The 11,324-nt window shown below is 31.0% G+C and overlaps 1 protein-coding gene across 1 annotated transcript; it reads left to right on the top strand.

Annotated features, from left to right (window-relative positions):
- Window positions 1-4,631: 4,631 nt before the first annotated feature.
- Window positions 4,632-9,997, top strand: LOC132726462 (gephyrin-like). The gene is made up of 9 exons (XM_060711781.1): window positions 4,632-4,786; window positions 5,817-5,872; window positions 6,129-6,307; window positions 6,918-7,071; window positions 7,330-7,451; window positions 7,977-8,064; window positions 8,532-8,605; window positions 8,748-8,916; window positions 9,944-9,997. Exons 1-9 carry the CDS (start codon window positions 4,648-4,650, stop codon window positions 9,995-9,997), a joined length of 1,035 nt encoding a protein of 344 aa, XP_060567764.1. The 5' UTR covers window positions 4,632-4,647.
- Window positions 9,998-11,324: the final 1,327 nt, after the last annotated feature.

Genomic DNA, 11,324 nt, shown 5'->3' on the forward strand with positions numbered 1-11,324 from the left:
ACGTTTTCTTCTAACCAGACATCAAGATCAAAAAGTCAATGTTTTTATTCATTTTTGCAATATTATTAGTATAAATAATTTTAAGAATGTTTTGGAAACAATATTGAACCATTTGGTATAGAAATATGCACATGCATAGAAAACATTAAAGATGATGTTGTAGTTAGTAGAAATCGACCGGACGCTTCCAAAAATAGAATTGTTTTAATCTTTATCTATGCAAGATAATATCATATCATTTACAACTTATTCACAATGTTACCTTTCGTTTCTTATATTTTCAAATTTTTGTATCCTTCATTCATTATTTATACCACTTCTTTTGCCTTTTTTCTAAAACCTATTACTAACTCTTTGAATACATATTCTCTGTTCCTCTCTCTTTATATAAAACTTAAAATTTAATGAAAAGTCTTATATCAACCAAAAAACTGTGCTAAGTTTCATGATTTTCATGAGAGGTGCACACTTCGCCCTATTTTATGCACGAATGTCTTATCGTTAAAAGATAGTTCTTCAATCTAAATGCATCTGGTACTTAAAAATGTATAAAGCTATACTGCATGTGCATTGAAAATTATTGTTTATATTGTGATTAAAATGATTTCAGAAAACCTAGAATGAAAGAAATTTGTCAGCATATTTCATTGAAAGCGAGTGGGACATGCGTGAAATCAACTTGCTAAAATAATTCCGGGATATTTTGTTAACGTACTATGTTCAGATATATTAAATAACAGAAATTTTGTTACAAATCATTCAAGAAATATCGGTATGATCATAAAACATCATATTCTTTTTAATTTATTATTTAAATAAAATATTTCATCAGATAGAGCTTTATATACTTTAACTTGAATGCAACAATTGACCTAAAATTGTTAATGTATAAATTTTGTTCTTCAACTTTGTATATAGTTCAATAAAATAAAAGCCGATTTATTTTCTGAAACGATAAAATAACATAATTATTGTAGCCCTGTACTGTTATAATTAGATTATTTGTATTCTTGTAATTTCATAGAAATACAAGCAATTCTATGTAGCTAATTAAACCAGATATGTCTGTGCTAATTAGATAAGAATTTCATTAGGACAATAGTTCAAAACAAAAGAAATCCAACGCTTTGGAATAATTGAATTTGAATATTTTACCATACTTCAAAATGTCTTGTCCTGTCTACGACCTTTATCTCAATCCGAGTCAATAATTAGTTTTGTATTTAGGTTAAAATGAACGGTAGAATTTAGGAAATATAACAATACCGTCTTGGTTAGTTTTAAAATTCAATAACTTGGTTATATGTTGTCACTTGTGAAAGGAGTCTTCAAGTATGATTTTAGGCACAGCGGGCATTTGACTTATACAAACGGCATTTATTAATCAAGCTGTAAAGCTGATTTGAAATGCATTGGTTTGAACCACGTGGAATGCCCAATATGCAACACTTTTGTTTAAATCTAAAATATTACAGAACAATTAATGATGGCCACTTGCCTTGATTTCTTGCGCCCTTTTTAAGGTTTTCTTGTCGGCAGTGTTTTGTGCTAAACGATTATACACCTTATAACTTTACATAAATTAAAAATGATTGAAAAGGTAGATCCGTCGAAAGTTATTAGAACAGAAAGAGATAGTTTATAATTGCATACTCAGATTTATTGCGCATGTTCATGAGAGATTATGGAGTATTCAACACATTGTCCCCTATAACACCGGCTTAAGCGACATTTAAAACTCAAACAATTTAAGTATTGGAATCTAAGGTTCGAAAGGATGAAACAAATATGACAATGCAGATATGAAGTTCAAGACAACTTATTACAGCTACCACATAATACGTGTACCTGCTGTTTTGAGCAGTCAGACACAAAAATAAGACGCGTTAGTAAAAGCATACACACTACTGGCTTTCTTTGAATATTTGAATTTGAATATTTGAAATATTATGATAAGGGAAACTTAATTCATGAAAGATTTATTCAAAAGTAAATGTAACTTTGTGTGTCTTACTGCATCGTCTTCGTAATACTGATACCTTTGTCACAAAAATATGTTTTGCAGAGTTTACTGAAAATGTAATTAGCTTTAATTACATTTGGACAATAAGCGTCGGTTGAAAACTTGAAAACAAACTAATGACTGCAAATTTTAAATGTACTTGTTATGTACTTTGCTCCGTTATTAATGATTTATAAAAACCACATTTGCTCGACGAATTTAGCATGTTTAATTGGAATTAGAGTGGTTATTTGTTAACAACAGGAAGCAGATGCGTATACTTCTTTATATAAATGCGTATACTTTATGTTGACTTATCATTAAAATGGAAAGTTGTTGAATTTCTTTTTAACCGTGACAGCTGTATTTCTAGTAAATATATTGTTTTGAATCAGAGCTGCACTAACTTAATTGTTTTGAACTTCAAATCTATTTTCATAACAGTTTGTTGGAAATCATTGAAGCTTTGTGCATCTAAACTTTGAAGTTTTAAATGAATATCGTTTATAGTTAATGATTCATTTGTTTTATTATAACAAACATTTGCCACATTTGCCAAGAACAACAACAATAAACGTAAAAAATATTCAGACAGACAGTCGAACTTGTTTTTCTTGTCTTGAACATTTTGGAAATACTTCACCTGTTAAGTATTAAAACCTGAATGTATATAATCACATGTTGTAGTGTTAGATCATTTTACGCACAGCTGTTGATTTGTTTTAAATTTGTAGAATATTGTACGATTCACTCAACTCATCGGATGTGTCATGCGTGTAATTAATGACATTGATTTTAAGTACTGGGTCGCTTTGTGAGAAATTGGCATTGTGAGAAATTGGCAACACATGTTAGTTTTGGCGGACCGACCGCTAAGATGTGACCAAAATAAGCGATAAAATTGGACAAAAAAACAAACAAGACCGATGACAAATAAAATGATATCATTTGAACCCACCAATATATCTGAAAGAGACTTTCTTTTTAGAAACTCAGTCATGCTAGAATATTAATGTCACATTTTGTAATATATTGTTATAAGGACACTTAAATGAATCTCACATAATATGCATGTTTTATTGATTCAACATTGTGAGATAAAGTGTTACGCGCAAAATGTTAGGTGTATGCGGTCACGTTCAAGGAATCGTGCAGAGGGTAAAGATAAACGTCAGATAAAAAAATGAAAATATATGTGTGTAGCCATCTTATATTATCATATATTAAGTGATTCTAATGAAATTATAAATCGTCATGAGACTGGCGTATTTTGTGACTATGCCGCTTTTCGTAATATCATGTCAGGATCCCTTCTGTAGGACCATGAATGTATCCATTTTAATATAGTTTCTATATATTTCTGATTATGTTTGTCTTGAGCAGACTTCATAAAACCTATTTAATAAACCCATTTAATCACATTTAAACAATTACCTTAGTTATATTTACAAGCATTTAAAACCTTTTAACGATTGTTTAATGCATCTATTTTCCGTTGAGTGATTGTTGAATGCAAATGGTAGTTTATTTTTCATATGAAATTAAAAAAAAATGCAACTGATGTTATTTCATAAATAAAAGACATTTTTTGTACAATCACTCTCTTTTGGGAAAATACTTGAAATTTAGGATGGTTTGCTTTGCTTAATGCTTCATAATCTGTAAAAACCAAAAATGAAAATAAATGATGAAAAATCCTCACACCACATAAAAGTGTTGCCAAAACTTTCATGCTTTTCAATAATTTATCACTGACGCTGGTTTGAGAACCACTTAATAGAGTTTTTGTTATATTTTATTGTTTTAATCCAGGGGCTATTACACTAGATTTTCGAGGAATAACAACACGAGCTTTTTTTAAATGAACAAAGGGATAAACAGCAATTTGTAAAAAAAGAATAAAGAGAATTAGTGTTAGATTTATTGTTTTAAATTCATGTGTTTTCTTCGTATTTCTTCTCTTTTCAATAATATACAGATATAATTCAACTTCTGTAACAGATTGATGACTTTTCTGCAAGAGGGTGAAACATATATTAAAAGATGTCATTATTTTCGATCATACCATTTGCTTGAGTGTAATTTGAATCCATTTTGGTATGTTTTTAGTCAAACAGGTTCCGTACCATATTGTAGAGATAAAAAACAACTTAACAACAGTATCAACAAAATTATTTTAAAAGTTTATATTGATTTTTGAAGTTTTTTGTCTGTTTCTTGGTCCGATCTTAAAAAACAATTTATGACGTTTATATAACAGATAAATAAAAACAGTGTTGCAAAGTGCTTAACCCAATGCTGGAGGTGTGATGTGTTGCGCTTTCGCTTTTTTTCTTCATGAACCGACTCAATAAAACTGAATCTGTGGTTTCCAACTATTTGTTTTTATTTCCATGATGATTTTTTGTACTCACTACAACAGTTGTTTTCTTCGTACTTCATATTTATCTGTTCTTTCGGGATCATTGATTTCAAAACATTTTAGAAGTTTTGAGGATTGAAGCTTTTGCTACTTGGTATGTCAGATTCGTCGCTTTTATGTCTCATGAACATTCACAATTAAACCGAGTCTATAGTAGGATGTTCAGTTTCCAAAATTTTTGTTAATCGCTTTACGATTCTATAAATCATTTTACAATAAATAAATGAGAACAAGTTTTACTAAATTGTGCATGAATTTGTTTATTTCAGATTGCCTTGGATGTTTTCTGGCTGAAGATGTGTTCGCAAAAGAGCCCTTGCCTCCGTTTCCTGCATCGATCAAAGATGGTTATGCCGTTATTGGTAACTTATAGATTTACATTAATCTTTTTCTTCCTGAGAAACACTTACACCTCGTTGTTTACAGCTCGCCTATTCGAAGGTAAGGGAGAGCTATTTTCCTCGCCCAGGCGTCTTCGTCGGTGTCTACATCACCATCATGCTTCGGGGTAACATTGTTCCTGCTACTTTGTATCTCAACAATTATTGAAGATAACTGGTTGAAACTTCAAACATTTATTTGAGAGCATAATAGTCTGTCACTTTCCAAGGCCCATTTCGCTTAGTAAACATGGATTCTGCTAGAATTCTGGCTCTTTTCGAATTTAGAAAACTCTACAATAGCCAGGCTTTTGCTTTATCAAGCACCGATGATATCTGAAGCACGCTGTCTTACTGACAGCTCTTGTTTTTGTTGCTCATTTGTTATTTTTTCCTTGTGTTTTTATGCTAAAATACAAAGTTTTAGATAACAGAATTGCATTTCACTATCACATATTATTGAATAAAATTTGCATGAAGTCGGAGTTGATTTCTTTTTCTTGCCGGAAAAAGACTTTGATATTTTAGACACATTGGAAATAATGTGCAATGTGTGTCCCTGTATTTCTAGCTTGCCTGAGTTAGCTGTTCAGAAGTTAAAATTTGTTATAAGACTATGATGCTACCCGTGCCTCGTCAGTTGTAATCCACGATTTTTTCAATAAACCAAATGGTAGAGTTTTACCAAATGTCTAAGTAATGCTCCTTTGGTGGCCTTCTACAAAAGTGATATAAAAGTTTAGAGTGTGATGCATAAAGTCACAGTAGCTAAATTGGACTACTAGTAAATGGATTCTTTTCAACCAGAAACAACAATACCCAGAGCTTATATATTTCGCATGGAGCATTTAAGTATTGCCCTCACAATATTAAAAAAGGTTACTGCTCAATTGTGGCCAAGTGATCTACATCTGCATTTCATAATTATATGTTGTTAATGATTCCCATGTGAGCTAGTGTAATTATAACCCATTAAAACGGCAACATGACACTAACATGTATGTATTTACAGCTGCTGATGGGGGAGGGACTAGATTCGTTGCTGGTGGGTCATCCGCAGGGGATGAGGTAAAAGATGTTTCTATAGAGATGAATTATTAGTTTAGAAATTTATGAATGAAAAGTTTGTTTCCGAACATTTAAAAAGACGTTTTTATGCAAATAATTATATAAGATATGTATGATCACCAAAATCCTTATGCATGCATGTCTTTACGTAAAGTAATATTTTCATTTTGTTTTATCCTTTTAAAGGTTATTTCATTATATTTTGAATAGATTTACTCGTATGACTAAGAATGATAATTTACAATTTTTGTAACAGCCTGGTGGGAAAGTGGTACCGGGTCATTGTGTTCGTATAAATACAGGTGCTCCTGTACCAGAAGGTGCAGATGCCGTTGTACAAGTTGAGGACACTCTTCTCGTACGGTCTGCTGAGGAAGGAACTAAAGAATTAGAAATCAAGATTATGAAAGCACCGACAGTTGGACAAGATATAAGGTTCACCTTAGTATAGTGTTATTTATATATTTTAGTGTAATTTTTTAAACCTACAAAAGCGGCTTAAAAATCTCAAGAATGTAAGCAATAAATTAAAGACATGTTGACATATATGTTCTGACTCTGTATTTATTCTTACACTATTGTTGAATATGTAATGAAAAATGGAGTTTTTAAGGGCTTCACATGTGCCAGTCTAGCTCATTGCTTGTTCTATTATCGATTCGAGGATATTGAGTATAATCGTCATTGCTCCCTCATCGGTGATTTAGAAATCATGTGGGTTTAGTAGTTAGTCACTTTCAAAGAAATTGGTAATCACTGGTTAGTAACCCAGGAAAGCTGGTAAGATGAATTGACTACCGAGAAATGTCGAAAAACAAATGTTAGAAACCAATCAGCCAAGCCAATCAAACTAACAATCAAACTGATGCGCTACACATGCAAATAATTTACATGATTTAATTGGGACATCAACAGCTGAGAAACAACTCTAGTTTCTTGTTTAATATGAAAAATAGAATATTAGAACACAATGCCTTCTACTAAAATGTGGGATTTGGTTTGAAAAGCTAACTTAATAACGTTTATATTTCATTCTGTTATTCAGGAAAATTGGTTCTGACATTGGAATGGGAGAAAAAGTTCTAAGTCAAGGGCAGAAGCTGGGTCCTTCTGAATTAGGAATATTGGCTACTGTTGGGGTCACTAAGGTGAAAAGCTTCAAACCGCCAGTTATCGGTGTCATGTCAACAGGAAATGAGGTATGAGAAGTTTAAAGGAAAAACATACACTAGCATATTTAAAGACTATATGGAATTCTTCCTATGATTTTTGTTTTATCGCTTGCTATCCAACTGTTTTACGCTATACTGTCATTACTGTATAGAAAGTTTTTTTTAAAGTTTTTTAACATTAATATGTTTATTTTCTTTCCATTAGAAAATTTTCCTGATGAATGTAAGTTTTCAAACTTTTTATCGTTTTGATTGCGTCTATATATTCTTTATTCTGCATTTTAGTTACTTGAACCTGGAGAGACATTGATACCGGGTAAAATCCGTGACAGTAATAGAACAACACTACTAGCACAATTAAGAGACTATGGCTTTAGCTGTCTAGATCTAGGAATTGCTAAAGATACGTTAGTATATATACAAGTCTTTTTAGTAACATTTTTGAAATCGTTTTTACTGTTCTTGGTTAATTGATTAAAGTAATTAAGGGACTCAACTGAGGTTTTGAACATGATTGGACTGGAAATAATGTTTCGGGATAAATGTTCCATTTGGGGTAGGTCCAGCCAAATAATGTGTGTGAAAAAATGTTTAGATCATTCGCTCACTTCGTTATTTCCAGAATAATTGTTTTTATTGTGAAAATTTGCAACGAATTGGGCTAAGAAAAACACAAAAATAAGATATTCAATTTAATTCTCTGTATATTTCTTTAGTACCCAAGCTGATCTACGAGAGAAATTAAAAATTTATGTTGGACCTCATTGGTGTTCCTCTAATAAATAATAATTTATAAAGATTTAATCAGATAATCAGAGTAACTTCTTTTCATATTCTACTACAAAAATTTAACATCAGCGTCCTCAAGTTCATTTATTCTCTTTAGATGTCCGATGCAGTTATTTGCTTATCTTTATATTTTTCTATTTCAGTCCTGATGCACTTTTAAACTTACTTAGAAAAGCGCTAGATAAAGCTGATGTGATTGTTACAAGTGGGGGTGTGTCTATGGGAGAAAAAGTTTGTTTTCTTCCCTTATTGTGTTTGTCATGATATGTAAAAATAACTAAAATGCATTGAGTAGAATCGGTAACCCAAGTATTTTAATTGACTGTAACAGAGTTTTACATCCTATGATGGGATGGTAAGAGGCGACTTAATCTTTCTAAATTACCGAAGTCTATGCATCTCAACTCCAGCAGATGAGGTGGTTATGACCCCTGGTGTTGCTTAAAAATTGTAACACAAGAGGTTGGTGGAGCCAAAATCATCTTTCCTGTATTGGCGCCATATGACCTCAATTGTATTAATGCGTCGTAAAACCAAAGAAAACAAACACATATCCTAAGACAAGATGTTTGGAACATAGTCGGTGAATCATATTGTTTTTATTGAGACATTTTATTTTTTTATGATTAGTTTTAATCCAACTGTTAATTCTGATAAAAAGATTACTTTGAAGAAGTTTCTTTTTGGTATACTTACAGGATCTTCTCAGACATGTTTTGGAGAAAGACCTTCGAGCTAAAATACATTTTGGGCGTGTTTTCATGAAACCTGGGTAAGATATACACTATTTCTTTATTGTACATGTCAGTTTTTTCATAAACTAGTACCATTCGTATTAATTAGGCATTATTAAATTTTTGGTAAGCATATCTGTCAAGATTTGTCTAAAATGTAGGATGTTTTTTCAATTACAGGAAACCTACAACCTTTGCTACAATGGAATACAATGGTAAAAGAAAGCTTTTCTTTGGTCTTCCTGGCAACCCTGTGTCTGCCATTGTGACGTGTAACCTTTATGTCATTCCAGCTGTAAACAAAATGGCGGGAAATCCAAATCCAAGCCGTACTGTGATTAAGGCAAAGGTTGTAACCTATTGTTAAGTTAAATACTAAGTATTTATATACTATAGATCAATATCATTTGCTTATTTTGTCATTGAGGGAGGTAACAAATAGGGAAACTTTTTATTTTAATTTTCTCACAGTCTAAATGAATTGATGTGTATTTTGTTATCAGTTTATTCAACAATATCTCTGTATCACCTGTTAGATAAAAGTTACAGGGTGCATGTCTTATTTTAGATAGAAAAATAATGCAATTGAAAAAATACACATTGTAAAATTGTTTAAAAACTAATTTTTATTTTTAAAGAAATGTCTTTGCAGAAGATAATTACTTTTTTTAAATCATTTCAATAATTGTATCAAGTATAATATTTATTTTAAGAATGTTTGAGTAGCTTTTCGTATCATAAATGATGGTGCAACTCCTTTTCACAATCTGTATATTGAATTGTAGCCTTTTGTGTGAGATTGAAAGTACAGTAGATATGTCAATAGAAATATTACACTCGAATTTATTTGTTTTTGATAGATCCGTATTTTCAAAGTTTCAAAGAAGATATCACATCTAGATAATAAAAACCTATAAAAACGATTGTTCCATTATATTTTATACATTTTGAATTTTGGAAAGATACCTGCCACCTTTTTCACTTCACTTCTTACCATATGCTTAAAGTGCTGACGCGTTCTGGCAATCAAGTTAAGAGTTTGATAGTTTTGATAAATCTTTTACTTAAATATTGTGAAAGATATTAATTATATTGAACTCTTTTAGGGAATTTTTATTTCTTATCATATCTGTAGATAATTATTCTTTGAAAGAAAAAAGTACAAGAAAAGTTTAGATTTTGGAACGATAATTTAAGTTCACTTTGTTTCATTGTTATGAGTCTGTCTATGATGTTTTTTTAAATGTACTGTAACTTAAATATTTTATTACTTTGTGCGCATAACACAGCAGAAAAGAAATTTTCTCACACATTTCTTGTTTTAAAGTATCCGATGAAGATTAAGATTTGACATTTGATTGCTTCATTTATTTCAGGTGGATTCAGACATACGGCTTGACCCAAGGCCTGTAATAAAACATGTAATCTGATATAAAATTAAAAGAATTATATAACTGGCACGCAAAAATTGTCAATGTGTTAACAAACCTTTGAGAAAGATCCGGAGAAGCTTATAGCTTTCTTCATATACATGCTAACGTGTGTATGTTTACTAAAGGAAATGTGTATCAATATATTCAGTTAATGCGGCCGCAACGTTTTCAATTTTGTCGTTTTGGACGTTCGTTAGGAACTCTGATTCTCCCTATTCTTTTTGTCTACTGCTAAATGATTGTTACGTAAAAGTTTCTGCCGATTTTTTTTAGTATTTTATATATAAATCAGAATTCAGGAACATAAAATCCAGTCTTATGTTTGTTTAGGCATGATAAAACAAATATTTATGTACATATGTATTGATAATGAAAAACATCGAGAGAAATAAAAGAAATCATAAACATTCTGATTTTTGTACCGATGCTGAAAAATCATTATAAAATCGTTTATTTCATTTAGTAATGTTTTGTCAGAAAGGTTTCTTTGCACATGCGTAAAATAAATCTTGATAATGCTGGCGTATTATGTTTTATATTGTTTGAACATTGATACATACAAAAACTTTTTAATGTTTGCAAAAATAGCTTTTTTTAATTATATGTTGTTAAAGCAAACCATCAGCTGTTGCATTTTCACCTGTATTTGCTCGCGTAATGTGCCAATCGCTGCTACATTAAATAGCGAGAAAAGAATGTTATAAGAAATCAAACAATACCCAGCAATCAGCTTAATGTGTTACATAATTGTAAAACAGTATTAATGTTTAAGAGAATGGTATTTAACAAAACCGCATTTAAACAATACACGTATAAGAACACACATGGAGAGCATTAAACGTAAACAATGTAGGGAAAATTTGACACGTTAATTGAGGTACATTTTAGGTGCCAAATGACCGCTTAAGATTTTAACGAAATGCCTTTCCTTTTCTGTAGACGCAAATATTAGAAGATATTACGAGAACTTTTTTTATACTCCAATTAATTTATTGGAAACTGATTTTTATTTTATCGGACCAGAAACTTTTTAAGAAATGCATTCGCTAGACACGTTGATGGGCAACGAGCAAGCCGTAGTACGTGCTAAGCAGCAATTAACAAAGGGAACAGTAGCATGTTAGTTTCACAGTTTACTTTTAACGTTTTGTCAAGATGATTAAAACGCTTTTTACCGAATAGTGAATTCTGGAAAGGTGCAAAAGTCCAACAATGAAGAAATCCTAGTATGAAATAAACTTTACTTTCAAACAACAAATTTACGCCAAGCTAAAGTTAGCCAAGTTTTGATATTGCACATTTAAAAAACTTTACATATTCAGTT

The sequence above is a fragment of the Ruditapes philippinarum genome, unplaced genomic scaffold (genome assembly GCF_026571515.1).
Source record: "Ruditapes philippinarum isolate M1 unplaced genomic scaffold, ASM2657151v2 ctg2129_1_1_1_1, whole genome shotgun sequence".
NCBI lineage: Eukaryota > Metazoa > Mollusca > Bivalvia > Venerida > Veneridae > Ruditapes > Ruditapes philippinarum.

Bases quoted from the DNA above. Each gene is read 5' to 3' on its own strand.
- LOC132726462 (XM_060711781.1), top strand. From the start codon at position 4,648: ATGAGAACAAGTTTTACTAAATTGTGCATGAATTTGTTTATTTCAGAT. The intron at 5,873-6,128 runs GTAAAAGATGTT...TTTTTGTAACAG, and splicing joins GGTCATCCGCAGGGGATGAG to CCTGGTGGGAAAGTGGTACC. The intron at 8,065-8,531 runs GTTTGTTTTCTT...GTATACTTACAG, and splicing joins GTGTGTCTATGGGAGAAAAA to GATCTTCTCAGACATGTTTT.